The sequence below is a fragment of the Aotus nancymaae genome, unplaced genomic scaffold, assembly GCF_030222135.1.
Source record: "Aotus nancymaae isolate 86718 unplaced genomic scaffold, 86718_ANA_hifiasm-v0.15.2.pri h1tg000089l, whole genome shotgun sequence".
Taxonomy (NCBI): domain Eukaryota; kingdom Metazoa; phylum Chordata; class Mammalia; order Primates; family Aotidae; genus Aotus; species Aotus nancymaae.
Genome location: NW_026988504.1, coordinates 19831209 through 19850629, shown reverse-complemented (window position 1 = coordinate 19850629; position 19421 = coordinate 19831209). Strand labels below are relative to the sequence as shown.

The 19421-nt window shown below is 38.3% G+C and overlaps 2 protein-coding genes across 4 annotated transcripts in view; both read left to right on the top strand.

The window, feature by feature from the left end:
* Window positions 1-19421, top strand: part of TLK2 (tousled like kinase 2) — a 135731-nt gene that overhangs the window by 50513 nt on the left and 65797 nt on the right. For 2 of the 3 annotated variants that reach the window (XM_064369765.1, XM_064369766.1), the window contains one exon: window positions 12919-13086. In XM_064369765.1, the coding sequence (XP_064225835.1) occupies window positions 12919-13086 (168 nt within the window). Of the gene's footprint in view, window positions 1-875; window positions 972-12918; window positions 13087-19421 lie in introns of all 3 variants that reach the window. The other variant, XM_064369764.1, reaches the window with a different exon arrangement.
* LOC135271724 (ATP synthase subunit g, mitochondrial-like) lies at window positions 11387-12912 on the top strand. The gene has a single exon (XM_064369768.1). The coding sequence runs from the start codon at window positions 11549-11551 to the stop codon at window positions 11858-11860; it is 312 nt and encodes a 103-aa protein (XP_064225838.1). The 5' UTR covers window positions 11387-11548; the 3' UTR covers window positions 11861-12912.

The window sequence follows — 19421 nt, the reverse complement described above, 5'->3', positions numbered from 1 at the left end:
GATGGGAGGATCTCTTGAACCCAGGAGTTCGAGACCAGCCTGGGCAACATTGGGAAACCCTGTCTCTACAAAAAATAGAAAAAATTAGCCAGCTGTGGTGGCACACACCTATAGTCTCGGCTACTTGGGAGGTTGAGGTGGGAGGATCACTTGAGCCTGAGAAGTCCAGGCTGCAGTGACCCATGATCTACTGCAGTCCAGCCTGGGTGACAGAGTGAGACCGTGTCTCCAAAAAAAAAAAAGTTATGTTTTGCCTTTACTGTACTCTTCTTCTCTTCCTCCCCATCTTCATCAATCAATGCTGCCCCATCTCTCAATAAGAGAAAACTGCTGTTGACTTCCTAAATTTAAATTTTTATGTGTCTTGACTGTGATGATATAAAAATTCACAAATGAGGTGATTTTTCTCTTGGCCAGATGAGGTTTTGTGTCTTATAAAGATTGAGGTGGAATGACTTGGACTCTTCTTTTGTCCTCCTCCCTTTAGTCCAGTGGAACATGTAGTGAGTTCCCTGACCCATCATTAGTGGTTACTAAAGAAGACACTAACATCACTGCACCACTCCATTTCTGCTTCGTGTATTTTGAGACAAGAAGGGAAAACATTCTTCTCTCATTTCCTTTCAAAATCATGTATACCTTCAGCTTTCTGACCATGTTTTCTTTATATCTTGATATGTATCTGCTGGAGCTCCTTCTTAAAAATCTCAAGTTAGCAGAATTTGACTTACGTGGCATTTTTTCTCTAGAGTAAGATGTATTAACTTAAAGGGGCCATATAATTAAGACCTGTTTGTGTATTAATCTTTTACTCTCCTTATCTGAAGCATAGTACTGTTTTGAATTATTCATATCCATTTTTCCCTGTTGGCCAGTTTGCTGGGGGAAGCGGGCCAGGAACCAGCCCTGGCAGAAGTGTTCCACCAGTTGCACGATCCTCACCGCAACATTCCTTATCCAATCCCTTACCGGTAAGCATTCACCTGGAGAAATTTGACACCTGTTGTAGGAGACAAGTTGCCCAGAAACACTCAAGCAAAGTTTCTCTTTCATTAATTACCCACAGAGAATGAGGCATTAGGGAGAAAAGTTCATAGTTTTACCTATGAATCACTTACTTAGATTCAAATCTATATCAGCAAATTAGCTTTTTACAAAAGAGCCAATTCTATTGTCTCTATATAATAAATTACCTCTAATCCTACAGCTCAGTAGTAGATAAAAAAATTGATTCCAATCAAAACATTAAGTTTTTTTCCTTGCCAAATTTGTATGTTCCTTTAGGGTTTTTTTCTTTTTAAAATTTGACAAGCTTCTGGCATAATTGAGTTATCTCCAGGGCTTACTTAGTGATGCACTAGAAAAGATAATGCTACACAGATTTGTGATAGGTTTGTTTCCAGCCTGTAAGAGAGATCTGAAGGTCTTAAAAACATTATACCTAAGTTAGTGGTTCTCAGTTGGTGGCAGTTTTGCCCCTCAGGGACATTTGTCAATAACTGGAGTCATGATTGGTTGTCACAGCTCGAAGGCATGGGGATGAAACTATAGGCATCTACTGGACAGAAGTCAGGGACGCTGGTAAACATTCTGTAATGTTAGGACAGCCTCCCTGCAAAAAAGAATTATCTGGTCCAAAATATCAGTAGTGCTCAGATTGAGAATTCCTGAGTAAGCTAATGTAGGATTATGTTTATTTGCTCCAGTGCCTTTGCATAATTTGTTGATACTGTGTAAGACCTCTTACTCAAGAGTGTGCTCTATCCCCTAATGCCTTTAGTATTGCCTCAGGTGGGATCTTGGGAGACAAGGTCTCTGGGACAGAAGTTTTTATTTTGGATCACTGATTTTTAGGAAAGTTGTTTTTCTTTGCCTTGGGAGAGTTGTATGATAGTACTCATTTCCTAAGCGATTTAGGCTTCTGTATTGTTAAAGTATTTTAAAATATACTTCCTCCCTGTCTACTGTCTCATAAAAAGCTACATTCATTAAGATTATTATAATTATTAAAGCACTTATTAAAACATCTAAGGAGTTTTGGCTATTACTGTGTCATCCTTGCCATATATACGTAATAATTTTTTTTTTTTTTTTTTTTTGAGACAGCCTCGCTCTGTCACCCAGGCTAGAGTGCAGTGGTACAATCATGACTACTGCAACCTCCGCCTCCCAGGCTCAAGTGATTCTCCCAACTCAGCCTTCTGAGTAGCTCGGACTACAGGCACGTACCACTATATGCCCAGCTAATTTTTATATTTTTTTGTAGAGGTGTGATTTCACCATGTTGCGCAGGCTGGTCTCAAACTCCTGAGATCATGTGATCTGCCTGTCTCCACCTCCCAAAGTGCTGAGATTATAGGTATTAGCCATTGTGTCAGACCATCCTTGCCATAGTTTATAATGTTAGAAATGTTTGATGATAGATCCAATTTGGGCAGGTTGAGTTTGTCAGATAACTGTTGAAGAGGCCTGTGTCTCTGTTTTTCTTAAGTTTTAAACCAATTAAAGTTTAAAAGATATTAAATGAGATAGCAGATTATCTATTTGGGACAGAGACACAGGAGAATTTTGTAGAAATTCTCAGTGTTGAAATTCTCAGTTTTGTAGAATTTCTCAGTGTTGTCTATAACTCTTATCTTCCTGAAATCCTCTTTTCATTTGGTTTTTAATAGTGTGACCACTCATCTCTCATGTGTCTGTTTAGGTTGAATCTTACCTGAAGACAAAAGAGATGAACTCAATGATCTGTAGACATTTTTGCCAGCTGTATGAATGTGGCTGAGCCCTGTCATCATACAAATCTGATGATAGATGAGGTGTTAAAATAGGAACCAAAGCTTAATTCTCCACCTTTTTCTTGCCTGCCTCTAGGCAACTCAGCATGGTTGGAGGAACACACACACACCAAGGTGACTGACTGATTTTCAGGTCATGAGCACTGGCCTTGTGTGTACCTCTCACTGCCTGCCAGTCCTACTGTATTTCTACTTCGTTCCCTTTCCTCCATGAATATGTCATATTTTTGTCATCTCCTGCAAACCTCTAGCAATTCTTCTACTAACTGATGGCCTTCCTTTTTTATTTTACTGAGAAAATAGAAGCTATTGGAAGAGAATTTCTACATACTTCTACACCAGATTTGCCAAGCTACTTGCATCAGTACTCACATCCATCTGCCTTTGGGATGAATGAACTTGCTAGCCTTTCACATAGGTTCTGGTCTCCCCAATAATTATGTACCCACCTGTCTACTTGACATTTCCACTTGTGCTGCTTGAGCATGTCCAAAAAGGAACTCTTGCTCTCCCTTCCCTACCATAACAATAACACTGAACTGCTCTTCTGTAGTCTGCCTTGTTCTGGCAAATGACAGATTATACCATCTGGTTTTTCAAGTCATAGCTTCATGCCCCAAATGTAATCCATCAGAAAATCCTGTTTTTCCTTTAAAATATGTTAAAATATGACCACTTTTCTATTTCTGTTCACTGGATTAGGTTTCGAACTGGTCTCCCTGTTTTTGCCCTTGTTCTACCTGGTCTTAATATAATAGCCCACATGATTATTAAAATGTTCAGACACATCCTGGCACTCCTCTGCTCAACACTGTCCAATGGCTTCCTAGACTGAAGTCTTTATGTGACCTAAAAGCTCCTGCATGATCTGTGCTCCCTACCATCCACCTGGTTCTGACATTTGCAGCCATTCTCCCTCTCCTTTATGCCACTGCAGTCACACTGGCCTCTTTGAGCTCTGTGAAGAACACTTTTGCTTCGGGGTCTTTGTACTTGTTATTCCCTCTTCCAAGAGGGAACATGCTTTTCTCAGATATCAGCAGTCTCTTCATCAGGTTGTTGCTCAAAAATATCAGTCGAGCAGCCTCCCTTAGCCAGCTTCTCTAAAATAGCAGTCCCTCACACCTTATCACTTTGTTCCTAACCGTCCTTTATTTTAATTCTGACACACCCATGTACATACATTTTAATATATCTTTAAATTTTTTGTTGATTCATATTTATACATGCAGAAGAGTACACATAAGTCTACAGTTTAATGAATTTTCACAAACTCTACAAGCACAAGAAATATTACTAATAATGCAGAAGTTCCCGTGTTCCCTTTCAGTTACTAACTCCCTAGTGGATAGCCACTAGCCCGACCTCTAACAACATAAATGAATTTTCTTGTTTTTGTATTTTGTATAAAAGAATTATTCAGTGTATATTCTTGTGACTAGACCTTTTGTTCCACGTTACTTCTGTGAGGTTTGTCCATTTCGTTGTGTATTTTGTAGATCATTTATCATCATTGGTGTGTTACAAGTTTAATTTTCATTTAATAATTTATATATTTTTATTTTCAACTACATATTTAATTGCCCATCTTGCCACTAGAATGTTAATCTCATAAGAATGGGGATCTTGCTTTGTTTTGTTTACTGCTGTCTCTTGTTACATAAAAGTGTAATTTTTAAACTAATTTCCCCCACTTGACATGTAAGCAATATCTTATTTCATTTTCAGTCTCCAGCATCCAAAATGGTGCTTGGCACACAATAGGTGCTCAAAATTATGCTGAAAGGGAAGAATAGATGGATAAAAAATTACCTATGGAAGATTATTTTCTATTTTTGTTAAATATAAAAAATACAAAAAGTATGTAAAACATGTTAAGTTTTTATGCAGGAGTTGACAAAGGACAGCTCACAGCTGGCAAGCTAGGAATGATTTTTATTTTTATATTTAAATTTATTTTATTTTATTTTTGGAGACAGAACATCATTCCGTCCCTGAGGCTGGAGTGCAGTGGTTCAGTCTTGGCTCACTGTAACTTCTGCCTCCTGGGTAGCTGGGATTACAGGTGTGTGCCACCACACCTGGCTAATTTTTGTATTTTTAGTAGAGAGAGGTTTCACCATGTTGGCCAGGCTGGTCTCTAACTCCTGACCTCAGGTGATCCGCCTGCCTTGGCCTCCCAAACTGCTGGCATTACAGACATGAGTCACCTGGCATGGCAAGCTTGGAATGATTTTTTAGATTTTTTTTTCTTTCTTTTTTTGAGTTGGAGTCTTCCTCTGTCACCCAGGCTGGAGTGTAGTGGCACAATCTCGGCTCACTGCAGCTTTCACCCCCCAGGTTCAAGCAATTCGTGCCTCAGCCTCCCAAGTATCTGAGATTACAGACATGTATCACCATGCTCAGCTAATCTTTTTGAATTTTTGGTTGAGACAGCGTTTTGCCACGTTGGCCAGGCTGCTCTGGAACTCCTGGCCTGAAGTGATCCACCTGCCTGGGCCTCCCAAAGTGTTGAGATTATAGGTGCAAGCCACCGAACCTGGCTGAAGCTCTTTGCTTTAAATGGGATTTATGTGATATTTAATATATCCAAACCATTGTGTGGTATAACTATTTCCATTGTTAATACTATTAAATTTGCATTATTATGTTTTCTGTCTATCTTTGGCAAATACTATATAATTGGATTTTGTTCTCTTAGGTTTAAAATTTTTCTTTTATTTACATTCAATATAATTACCAATATATTCGGTTTAGATGTATCATTTTTTAATGTGTTTATTTATCCTGCCTGTTCTGTATTCCTTTTTCTTTAATTTCTTGCTTTCATTTAGATTGAATTTTTTTAAAGTCATTTTCTGTTTTCCTCCTCTTCTAGTAACTAGGCTGTCTTTGGTGTTTCTCTGAGAAAGTATCACATTCGGCCAGGTGTGGTGGCTCACGCCTGTAATCCTTGCACTTTGGGAGGCCTAGGTGGGAGGATTACTTGAGTTCAGGAGTTTGAGACCAGCCTAGGCAATATCATGAGACCCCGTCTCCACAACAAAACATAACAATTTAAAATTAGCCAGGCATGGTTGCATGCACCTTGTAGCCCCAGTTATTCAGGTGGCTGAGGTGGGAGGATTCCTTGAGCCCAGGATGTCAGAGTTGGAGTGAGCCATGATCACACCACTGCACTCCATCCTGGAGCATAGAGTGAGACCCCATCTCAAATAAAACCCAAAAATATGAAAAAGTAAAAATAAATTACCACATGTATTTTTAATATGCCAAAATTTAATGTCAGTTGTATCTTTATCCTTTACCAAATAAAATCATGACCTCAGAACACCGTTTACTCTGCTACTGATTTGGTGGTGGTGGTGTTATAGTTTGTCTTTTTTTGGTCTCATAAAATATTATTGTTTAATGCTATCAGTGTTCATTTAGGTTTATCTGTATATTTACCTCTTTGTAGTTCTTTTCTTTTTGCATCCTACACCTTCCACCTGGGGTCACTTTCCTTCTGCCTAAATATTCCTTTAGTATTCTTCTAGAGTATATCTGCAAAGGAGTAACTCTAGATTTTTGTTTACTGAAATAAGTTTATTTTGCTCTTACTCCTGAAAGGTATTTTTGCTGTGTATATTTTTAGGTTTGCTTTTTTTTTTCTTTTAACACAATTGAGCAGTAATCCATTACCATCTTCTAGCCCTCCATTGTTACTGTTAAGAAATCAGCTGTCATTTGCTTGTTGTTTCTGTGAAGATAACTGCTTTTTTCCCCCTTGATTGCTTTGAAAGTCTTTAGCTGTGGTGTTCTATAGTTTTATGATGATGTGTCATTTCATTTCTCTTGCTTGTGATTTCCTGGACTTCTTGAATTTGTGGGTTGGTGTCTTTCATCAGTTCTGAATAATTAGCAATTGTGTCTTCAGGTATTATCTTTGACTTGTTCTTTTTTCCTCCTCTTATGAAATTCTAATTAACCATATATTAGACTTCCTAGTTTTATTACCATGCCTTTTGACTTCTTTTTTTGTATTTTGTTCTTCTTGTCTTTATATACTCCATCATGGATAATTTCTTCTTGCCTTTCAGTTCCCAGATTCTTATTTATTGTTTCTAATTAGCTATCAGCCCTATTGAATTGATTACTGCCTTCTTTTTTTTTTTTTTTTTGAAGCAGAGTTTTGCTCTTGTTGCCCAGGCTGGAGTGCATTGGTGCCATCTCAGCTTACCACAACCTCCGCCTCCCGGGTTCAAGCAAATTCTTCTCCCTCAACCTCTGGAGTAGCTGGGATTACAGGCATGCATCACCACACCCAGCTAATTTTTGTATTGTTAGTAGAGACGGGGTTTCTTCATGTTGGTCAGGCTGATCTTGAACTCTTGACCTCAGGTGATCCGCCCGCCTCGGTCTCCCAAAGTGCTGGAATTACAGGCTTGAGCCACCATGCCTGGCAGCTACTGCCTTTTTAAGAAAAAGAATTACATTTACTGAGATATTTTCAAGCCTTTTTTTTTTAACATGTTAGACACAATTATTTTATAATCTGTTTGCTAATTCTAGCATCTGAAGCTTTTATGTGAATCTGTTTCTAGTGTCTCTTATTTTTCTTAGTTGTTGCTCATGGCTTTATTTCTTTTATGCTTTGTTTTTTCACTGTGTACTCCTCATTGTTCTTGCAAAATTGTTTGTGGAGTTTCTTCAAGATCTAGGATGAATGAAGATGTGTTAGTCCAGGGAAAATTTTTATTTGCTTCTTTTGAGTACCTGAAGATTTTACTTCTCTTATATGTCACCTTAGTGAACTTATGGCTTATATTTTGTTTAGTTTGTTTATTTTGTTTGCTTCTTTCAACTACTAGGAATAATTAATTTGCATTGTGTTAACATTTCTCAAGAGAACCCCCAACCCTTACACTGCTAAGGCAACTTGCTTGTAACTGTCTGAGGGTGGGGGTAATTTTTCCTGGTTTACCCTTTCCTTGAGAACGTAGTGTAGCTCTTTGGAGGCCCAGCTTGAAGTGGGAAGGGTTTCCTATTGAACCCTCTGTCTTGGCTGAGCTTTGGTCTATGACTATCTGCTTGATACCATGTTGCCCTGAAAATGGAAATTCAAGACCTTCAGGTGCTCTTAGGCCATATGTGGCTTTGGTGTTTCTTTTACCTGTCTCGTGTTCCTAAGTTCCCTTAGATTTTGCCCTGGCAGATCCCTAACATTTTATCAAGTCTTGAGTGTTTCTAATGTTTGTTACTGTTGTTTGCCCGTATTTTATCCTACCTTTATAGTTTTTTTTTTTTTTTCCAGAGGAAGTTTGGTTCAAACAGGCTAGGCTATAGCTAACATAGGATATTTACAGAAATATTTTTAAATCTTTCAACCCTTGGCAGGTATTTATTGAATATATGGCAGAAGGTTTAATTTTACTGTTGCAGCTCATTCTCCCATGCCGTGAGAATATTGTCATCAATGGGTATCACAGGTGTTCTGGAGTCTGAGTTTAAACTTTTGCATTTGGTGGGGTAGGAGTGTTGATCATCAGGAGGACTCTACTCATAGATTCAAAAATTAAATTTCTTTGTCAGGATTATTTTACTTTTACTTTTTGACATGAAAATGTTAAATAATTATTCCTGATTAAGAAAAATTACTTCCTTTATTCATGCAGATTGTGAAAGTTCAATTCAGAAATGGTAAAATAGAAAGTTTCCTCCAAAAGAACAGTTATTAGAGAGTGTTGTTGGGAAATATTTCTAGACTTTTTGATATATACACGTGTATGTTTATATAATGGGTTTTCTTATTTCCATTGTATTAGTTTATTTAACCAATATCTTGTAAACATTTGTATTCTATATATAGTGTTGTAATGAACATTCTTGTACATACCTGCATTTTTCCCAGTTAAATTCCCTAATTGTAATTCCCATGTCAGAGTATGATCATTTAAAAATGTCATCACATAAATTGCTAGGAGGTTATTAGCAGTTTGAGAGTACCAATTTTTTACACCCTGCTAATAGTGAATTTTATCATTGTAATCTTTGCCATCAAGAAAAATACCTTGTTTTAACTTGCATTTGTTCATTAGTTATATTAAACATCTTATCATATGTTTAATGGCCTTTTGGATTTCTCTTTTAATGCTAGTTCAGGTCCTTTGCCTATGTCTCTTTTGAAATATTTGTGTGTTTTTGGTTTTTGTTTTACTGATGGGTAAAGCATTATTTATTAAGATTTAATAAATTATTATTTGTTGTTATCTATATTGTAAATATTTTTGCATGTTTGTAATCTTGCCTTTAACTTCATGTTGACTTTTACCATTCAGATGTAAAAAAAAATTGAAGTAGTCAAATTTATTGTTTTTCCTTTATGACTTATGGGATTTGTCTTATTCTTAGATGTTCCTATAGATAAAAAAAAAAAGTGTGTGAAATATATATATATATATGAATCTAAGAATGTTCCTATATGGTGTGTGTGCATATATATTTATATATTTTATATATATATATATATATATATTTTTTTTTTTTTTTCCCTTTGAGACAGTGTCTTGCTGTGTCACCGAGGCTGGAGTGCAGTGCTGTGATCTTGGTCCACTGCAGCCTCTGCCTCCTGGGTTCAAGTAATTCTTGTGGCTCAGCCTCCTGAGTAGCTGGGTCTACAGGCATGTGCCACCATACCCAGCTAATTTTTGTATTTTTAGTAGAGACAGGGTTTCACCACATTGGCCAGGCTGGTCTTAAACTCCTGACCTCAAGTGATTTTGCCCACCTCAGCCTCCCAAAGTGCTGGATTACAGATGTGAGCCCACGGTGCCCTGCCAATGGTTTATATTTTTAATGTCATGTTTAAAAAGTCCTTTACCACTAAAAAATTCTTAAAGAGTTTATTTTTTCATCTTATAATTTTTATATGTGATAAAAGGTAGAAATCTACTTTTCCCTTTTTTTCTAATATCTGTACAAATTTCCTCCCATCTTTTTAGTAAGTTCCCACTGATATGAAATGCACATTAATCACAAACTATATATCCATATTATATAGATATGTTTCTGAATTCTGTATTCTGTGCCACTGGTCAATCTGCTTCTCTATCTGTATGATACTGTTATAGTTAATGTAACATTGTAGTATGTTTCGATATCTGGTCAAGTTTCCCTGATATTCTTTCTGAAAAATTATGTGGCTGATTATGATTATTATTTTTTAAGTGAATCTTAGAATTTATTGTGAAATTCCACAAAAACAACTGCCCAAAAAAGCATGAGAGAGAACCTAGATGACCACTATGCCGCCATTAGACTATCCCTTGGAAGAGAAACAGGCCAAAAACAAAATTAAAAACCTTAAACTTGGGTTTTAGAGAAATTTGATGTCTGTAGATTCTGAACCCAGGAACATGATATTGCCATTTAATTTAGATCATCTTTTATATTTGTCTGTGAAACTGTGTAGTTTTTCTTCATAGGTATTCTCTGCATGTTTCTTAAGTTTGCTTTCAAGTATTTTACAGGTTTTTTTGCTACTTTGAGTCTGCTTTTCCTTCCATTACATGCTGTGATTATAATCAGTTGGGAAGCTATCGATTTTGGTGTATTTATTTTGTATTTGGCCATCTTGCTGAACTCCTTTTAATTGTTATAGTAGTTTTTCCATTGATTTGCTTGGTTTCCTTTGTGAATAGTTATATCATCCAAAAGTGACACTAAAAATCTTTAATATTTTCTAATTTTTTTTTTTTTTTTTTTTTTTTTTTGAGGCGGAGTTTCGCTCTTGTTACCCAGGCTGGAGTGCAATGGCGCGATCTCAGCTCACCGCAACCTCCGCCTCCTGGGTTCAGGCAATTCTCCTGCCTCAGCCTCCTGAGTAGCTGGGATTACAGGCACGCGCCACCATGCCCAGCTAATTTTTTGTATTAGCAGAGACGGGGTTTCACCATGTTGACCAGGATGGTCTCGATCTCTTGACCTTGTGATCCACCCGCCTCGGCCTCCCAAAGTGCTGGGATTACAGGCTTGAGCCACCGTGCCCGGCCTATTTTCTAATATTTTTACCTCATATTTTTTCTTTTTTACATTGGCTAAAACTTTTGTAATAACATCTAATATGAGAATGTGTTACTTTGTTTTCTAGCTTTAATGAGAGGGTCTCCAGTATAGCACCACTAATTATGATGTTTTATATTGATTTTTTGAAAAACATACTGTTTATTGTATTAAAAATTGATAATTCCAATCTCTTTTTTTTTTTTTTTTTTTTTTTGAGACAGGGTCTTGCTCTGTCGCCGGGCGCCAGGCTGGAGTGCAGTGGCTCAATCTTGGCTCACTGCAACTTCTGCCTCCCAGGTTCAAGCAATTCGCCTGCCTCAGCCTCCTGGGTAGCTGAGACTACAGACACATGCCACCACGACCAGCTAATTTTTTTTTGTATTTTTAGTAGAGATGAGGTTTCACCATGTTGGCCAGGATGGTCTCGATCTCTTGACCTCGTGATCCACCTGCCTCGGCCTCCCAAAGTGCTGGGATTACAGGCTTGAACCACCATTCCCAGCCAGTTTTTCTGTTTTTAGTAGAGACAGGGTTTCACCATGTTGGCCAGGCTGGTCTTGAACTCCTGACCTCAAGAGATCTGCCTGCCTTGGCCTCCAGAGTGCTGGGATTACAGGTATGAGCCCCTGTGCCCAGCCAATTCCAGTCATTTAAGAGTTACCGATTCAGCCGGCCGTTCGGGGCGACGGACTTTCCATCCCAGAACCATGGCTCAATTTATCCGTAACCTTGTGGAGAAGACCCCGGCGCTGGCGAACGCTGCTGTGACTTATTCGAAGCCTCAGTTGGCCACATTTTGGTACTACACCAAGGTTGAGCTGATTCCTCCCACCCCTGCTGAGATCCCTAGAGCTATTCAGAGCCTGAAAGAAATAGTCAATAGTGCTCAGACTGGTAGGTTCAAACAACTCGCAGTTAAGGAAGCTGTGCTGAATGGTTTGGTGGCCACTGAGGTGTTGATGTGGTTTTATGTCAGAGAGATCATAGGCAAGCGTGGCATCATTGGCTATGATGTTTGAAGATCAATCTTTAACATCTGGTTATATTTGATTTATTATTTGAGTGTTGTTGGACCACGTGTGATCAGACTACTATCTGAATAAAATAAGATGTGTTAAAAAAAAAAAAAAAGAGTTACCTAACACTGTGGATATCCTTTTTGGTATCCAATGGGAAGAGCCATAATTTTTCCCTCCCTAAAGTTAATATAATGAATTACATTAGTAGATTTGCTAATGTTGAACCATTTTTAGATTTCTGGAGTAAGTCATATGTAATTGTGGTGTATTATCCTTTTAGTATACTGTGGAACTTGTTTTGCTTGCATTTATTTTAGATTTTTACATCTAAATATACTATAGTGAGAATAGAATTGAGAGTGAAATAAGCTCCACCTATAAAGTCATGGGACAGGCCAGGCACAGTGGTTCACGCCTGTAATCCCAGCACTTTGAGAGGCCGAGGTGGACAGATCTCCTGAGTTCAGGAGTTTGAGACCAGCCTGGCCAACATGTTGAAACCCCATCTGTACTAAAAATACGAAAAAAAATTAGCTGGGCTTGGTGGTGCGTGCCTGTAATCCTAGCTACTTGGGAGGCTGAGGCAGGAGAATTGCTTTAAACCCGGGAGGTGGAGGTTGCAGTGAGCTGAGACCATGCCATTGCACTCCAGTCTGGGCAACAAGAATGAAACTCTATCTCAAAAAAAAAAAAAAAAAAGTCATGGGACAATGTCTTAATTTTCATTTACCTACAGGATGGAAATAATATTTCCTGTGTAGGGTTGAGGGCATTGTGAAGTTGATTTGTTGAACTCTGCAAAGTAATGTATAAATTTAGACTTACATAACTATAGAACCATTAAAATATAATGTCAAAGAATTTGAGTAAGATAGGCACATTTTTAGATAGGTTATAATCAAGTGATAATGTTGGTGTGTTCTCCATAATTATTTTTAGAGAGGCTTTTTTAAAAAAATTCATGTTATATTTGATAACTGTTTTTGGCCTATTGCATGTTTGAGCAGTATCAGATTATCTTTCTCATGTTATTTGTGTGTTTCTTTACTGTTTTCCAGCGACGAGTAGAACAGCCCCTCTATGGTTTAGATGGCACCGCTGCAAAGGAGGCAACAGAGGAGCAGTCTGCTCTGCCAACCCTCATGTCAGTGATGCTAGCAAAACCTCGGCTAGACACGGAGCAGCTGGCACAAAGGGGAGCTGGCCTCTGCTTCACTTTTGTTTCAGTGAGTACAAAGCCTAAGTTAATTCAGATCCTTGCCATTGCCCTAGCACTCCTTGATGAAGTTGGATTAATTATTTTGATAGAGAGATAAGGACATATCTAGGTTTTTTTAAAAACATGATTTCCCCTTACTATCATTGCCAAACTTGTCTAATTCTATATCACTTCTAAATGTATTGTGTTTTTACTCAATCTCCCTTGGTTCACGCTCCTGAGGGAGACTGCTTTGTCAAAGCCTGAACACACAATGGGAAGGAAAGCACAATCTTAGATTGACAAAGAAGAAAATACAGATCAAATTGCATTAACAACCAAGATATAATTAAAAATAGAATCTCCAAGTTCCAGCCATATCTGTGTAAGTTAATACTCAAGTCAGTACAGTTTCAATATGTGGGCAGGCATTCTCACAGCAAGCTTACTGGTCATTTGCCCCATGTAGTATTTGGGCTATGTACACACTTGCTTTCTCACCCCTTCACAGTGTTGGTACGCTACCTTTCCCAGGAATATTTGGCTACCTATTTGCTCCTTTCAGCTTACTTCTTTCTCCATCTTTGAAGAACAAGAATTTGAGTATTATGAAAGTTTGACCTCATTTCGTAATGCACTGTGAATGCCATTTGAACCAACTGTTACTTTTCCTGGTTTCTGGGCCCTACTGGGTCACCAGTTTATTGCCAGGGGTGCCAGAGTAACAGAAAATCCCATTGCCATATTCCTATTCCACTTTTAGGGGCATCTTTCAGAATTAAAGTCCCCATTCATCCAAATTTTGTTCCTCTTACTGGTTCATTTTGTCCAGTTATAATCTAAGTTTCCTGTTTATTTGCCCTGTGGATCCTATGAGTCTTCATTCCACACTCCACCAACTGTGTTTAAAAAGGTACTGAAAATAGTGGGTGTCTTAAGGAAAGGAAATACAAATAATAAAACAGTTAACCAGATAGAAAACTATTGTGCATGATTTGCAATTTTTTTTATAGTTATAGTAGCTTTACCTTAAGAAAGAGATACAACACTCTTTGAATAACGTCATTTTATTCAAATGGTTTTGTTATAACGTTAATTAGCCACTGTGAGCTGACTCCACCATCTGTGTGGAGTTTGCATGTTCTCCCCATGTCTGCGTGGGTTTTCTCAGGGCACTCCGGTTTCCTCCCATATCCCAAAGACATGCTCATTAGGTTCATTGGTGTGTGTACGGAGTCCCAGTCTGAGTGAGTGTGGGTGTGTGTGCGCAACAAAATGGCTTCCTATCTAGGTCTGGTTTCTAACTGCACCCTGAGCTGCCTGGGATAGGCTCTGGCTATTCACCCCCTGTACTGGAATAAACAGATAAATTATTATCTTACTTTTTTTGTCTGTAAAGTGGAACCCAGTATCTTACTTGTTTTTGTTAATCCTAAATGTATGTAGAGCTCACATTTATTTCATTGTTTAATATTAGAAGTGTTTTGATCTTTAATCATCAAAGGATGGGGAAACTTCTTGTGTGAAGGCAGTGTAGTCCTTTCCTTAGGTAACAAAGGAAATACACATACTTTAAAAATGGGAGAATTGACCCATATAATATTGTGAGAGGGACTGATAGCAGTGTGGAATAGTTCCTTTGAGAATGCAGTACACTATAGTATTGTTTTAGAGAATGTATGTGTGTCATTCACACATTTCGAGATTGTTTATGTTTACCATATACTTACTTCTGTTAAATCTTTATTTTGGATCTAACTTTTCCAGGAAGAACTTTGGATAATCAAGGAGTTATTTGTCTTTTTGTCATTGCCTTAAAAATTACCTCTTTTTCACTCGAGAGGAGTTACCTTTGTTTATTCCACATATACTTACACGCATTGCCCACTATATGTAATGAGCACATAGTTAAATACACAAGATTTGGTCAGCAAGAACTTGTTTCCCTTTCCATCTTCTATAAAAGGTATGGGCACGCAGGCTGCTGGTGGATGCACATGAAGGACCACCTGCTTAGTCCTATCAGCTCACGCACTCCACTATCAGAGGAGTAGCAGATGCTGTAGCCACATTGTTCTCACATGGAAAGAGGTGGCAGAGACAAGTAACAAAATGACCATGTATGAAGAAGGAACATGGAAACAGTATGAAAAACCAAAAGTCTAAATGCTTTGGTACAGTTCTGTTTCTCTTTGCTTCTCAGCAGTACCAGCCAGCACATAAGCTTAGTAGTATAAAGAAAGAAAATAGTAAATGGGTTAGTATTAACATACAACAAGTGTTGTAAATCAGTAAAGGAAAGCAGATTCTTAGAAAAGTAGGCAAGATTGTTTTTTAAAAGAAGGCAAGTGGCTAATAACTTGAAAAAATGCTCAATTTTGGCCATAGAGAAGTGCAAAGTAAAACAGGATGACATTTTGACCTAGCAAATTGGCAAGGATTAATACATTTGATAGTTTTCAGTGTAGGTGATAGTTTACAGATACATACAGATTTATTCTGTCTATAAATGGATATAGTCATGTGGACAACTTGGTAATGTATCTCAATGTTAAGTTTACATATCCTTGGGTCCAGAAATTCCATTCCCATAAAATTACACAAAGATATTTGTTGAGGACTGCAAAAAATCTGGAAGCAGTCTCCCTCCCAGTGTTTCAAAGGATATGACCTTCGCATCAGAACTCATCTGATGCAATTCATTGTCGACCATTGGTCACTTCTTTCTTCTCTAAGCATACGGTCTTCACTTAGCTTCCACTCTTGATTTTTCCTCATATCCCCTATCTCTAAACATTAGAGTGTTCCAGGGCTCTGTCTTCAGACTCATTTATCTACCTTCATTTCCTTCTTAACCTTCCTCTCTCTCTTTTTTTTTTAAAAACAAACAGGTCTCAATCTGTTGCCCAGGCTGGAGTGCAATGGTGCAATCTCAGTTCACTACAGCCTTCATTTCCTGGGCTCAAGTGATTCCCCCACCTCAACCTCTCAATGGCTGAGTTTTGTATTTTTAGTAGCAACAGAGTTTTGCCATGTTGGCCAGGCTGGTCTCAAACTCATGACCTCAAGTGGTCCTCCCACCTCAGCCTCCCCAAAGTGCTGGGATTACAGGGGAGCCACCACACCCGGCTTTCTTCTTAATCTCATCTAGTTCCTTTGTTATTAAATCTTCACTCCTACGTGCAGAGGACTTCCAAGTTTATGTCTCTAGCCCAGAGCTCTGCCCTGAATTTTGGGCCTGTGTCAGTTGCCTCCAGTCATTTCCTCTTTATGTCTAACAAACATAGCAAATTTAACATGTTCAAAACTGAACTCTTCCTTCTGTCCCCCACCTGAAACCTATTTCTCCTACAGCCTCCGCCGCTGCCTCCTCCTGCTGCTGCTCCTCATCCTGCTGCTGCTGCTCCTTCTCCTCCTTCTTCTTCCTTCTTCTCCCTCCCTCCCTCCCTTCCTTCCTTCCTTCTTCTTCTTTTTTTTTTTTTTTTAAGATAGAGACAGGGTATTGGTGTATTACCTAGGCTGTTCTCGAACTCATGAACTCAAGTGATCCTCCTACCTTGGCCTCCCAAAGTGCTGGGATAGGTGTGGGCCACTGTGCCTGACCCCCACAGCCTTCTACATCTCAATAACTGTCAACTTTTCTCCTTTTAATTGTTACAGCTAAAATCCTTGGAGTCATTCTTATCTCTCTCTTCTTTTCATGTTATATCCCAAATCCAAATCCATTAGTAAAGCTTACTGATTTTACCTTCAAAATATGTTCCAATTTTTTTTTTTTTTGAGATGGAGTCTTGCTCTGTCGCCCAGGCTAGAGTGCAGTGGTGCGATCTTGGCTCACTGCAACCTCTGCTTCCCAGTTTCAAGTGGGCTCTCCTGCCTCAGCCTCCTAAGTAACTGAGATTACAGGCGCGTGCCACCATACCCTGCTGACTTTTGTATGTTTAGTATAGATGGGGTTTCACCATGTTGGCCAAGCTGGTCTCGGACTCCTGACTTCAGGTGATCCACCCGCCTCCGCCTCCCAAAGTGCTGGGATTACAAGCATGACCCACCGCACGTGGCCTTTGTTCAGAATTCTACCATTTCTAATTCTCTTCACTACTGCCACTCCAACTTAAACCATTGTCTCCCACTGAGATAACTGGACTTCTTGCTTTGACCTTTGTTTTCTTTTAATCTGTTGTCAACAAAGCAGAGAGACTGTATTGAAACGTTAAGTGTAGTCATGCCACTCCGCTGTTGAAAAGTCCTTAAAATGGCCATGCATGGTTTGCTTTCCCCCACCCTGGCATATTTTACTACAATCTTCCTTTCTCATCAGATTCCGTGCACCCTAGCCACCTTGTTTTCTCAAATACTCTCTCCCAGTGATGCTCTCACCTCGGGTCCTTTGCGTTGGCTATTGCCTTTTCCCTAACATTCTTCACCCATATATCAGCATGCCTGCTCTCTCTGTTCTCTCTGGTTTCTGTTCACATTTACTGTATTAGAGAGGCCTACACTGGCCACACTATAAAAGAGCAACTTCTCCCTGCCCACCCCACCTGTTATCTAGCTCCTAGGTCCTGCGATGTTTTTCTCCTTAATCTTATCACTAGCTGACGTACTATGATGGACTTTTATCTGACTTCCCCCCACTGGAATGTGAGCTCCATCAGGTCAAGGACTTTGCTTTGTTCACTTCTGTATCTCCAATGCCCAGAACAAGACCTGCTCTAATAAGCGCTCAGTGTAATTATATGTTGTATGAGTTATTACTAAAGGCATTCTTCATAGAGGGACTGGTTAAATGAATTGTAATACATTTGTACGATGGATTACTATACAGCTGACAAAAGAAGTGAGGTAGCTGTATATATACCAATGAAAGATTTCTAAATATGTGTTGATAAAAATAGCAGGTGGCAGAATATAAGAACTTGACCTTTTAAATGTTTAAAATTATTACATAATTCTATGTTTTAACATAGAAAATTTGAGGTTTTATTTTTAAGAGAGCGGTCTTGCTATGTTGCCCAGGCTGGGATGCAGTGGCTATTCACAGGCACAATCATACAGCATTATAGCATACTATAGCCTTGGAACTCCTGGGCTCAAGCTGTTCTCCTGCCTCAGTCTCCAGAATAGCTGCAATAACAGGTATGCACTACCACACCTCGCTCAGGGAAAATCGTAAGCAAATAATTTCCTAAATTATAAAAGTAGAACATGAACATGGCCCACAAGAAATTGAGGAGACGGAAAAGAGTGAAATTCTTCCCTTGGATTCCTCAGAGAGATAACTATTGTTGACAATTTGTGTTTTGGATTTTCTAATGATCACTGTTTTAACATCAAATAATATGTTCCTTATTTGATCACATTTATTTATTTATTTATTGGTAGAGACAGGCTCTCACTATGTTGCCTAGGCTGGTCTTGAATTATCCTCCCCCCTTGACCTCTAAAAGTGTGGGGATTATAGGCTTGAGCCACTGTGCCTGGCCTTATTTAATCAACTTTAAGATCTATTTACTCCTCATTATGAAAGACAAACAACATAGCTTTCACCCAGTGTTCCTTTCTTTTTCAGTTTTTTAAGTTATTGTTACAGTGTAAATGTGTGATATTTAGTTATTTTAACTACAATTGAGTCTTTTCTGCTTTGTAAAGTATTCTAAGACTTAAAGCAAAGAACATTTACAATATTATGATTGTTTCATTGTTGGGCATTGCAATATGAAATGATTTTATTGGACTCACTGTAAAGAAGAGAGATATTGAATTAGTTTGGATTGAAACAGTTCTAGCTGTCAAGGTCTACTGGATCTTTTTTCCCTTAATGACAAGTCTCTTATTTCCTTAAAACTCGTGTCTTTTAACATTATGCAGATGTTCTTCAAAACTTGATTGTTAAAAAATGTAGTTTGTTTTTTTTATGCCAGAGTATTTTAAAATACAATTCAGAAATTGTGACCTCCTATTTCGAACTAATTAAATAGGCATTTTAAAAAACATGTTAACATTTCGCTAGGTAGCCAAGTTAACATTGTAATATATCTATTAGCATCTATAAAATAGAACTTTCCTCTCATCATCCGTGCCTGTTGTTCTACACTGACATACAGTTCTAGAAAGACAGGCTAAATGCTTAGTTCTTCCTTTTAATTACTAATGAGGCTTTAATTTTTTTTTTTTTTTAACTTTTAAAGTAGGTAGTTGTTTAGTGGCTGTGCCAAATGGTGACAAATAGCTTTCTCTTCTTTGATTATCATTATGGCTTTATGGATTTTCATGGGTGTGCATCAGTAAATAGAATCCTCCTTTTTTGGTGCCAGTTGGTCACGGCTTTATCCTTTTACCCGTTGATGGACATTTAGGCTG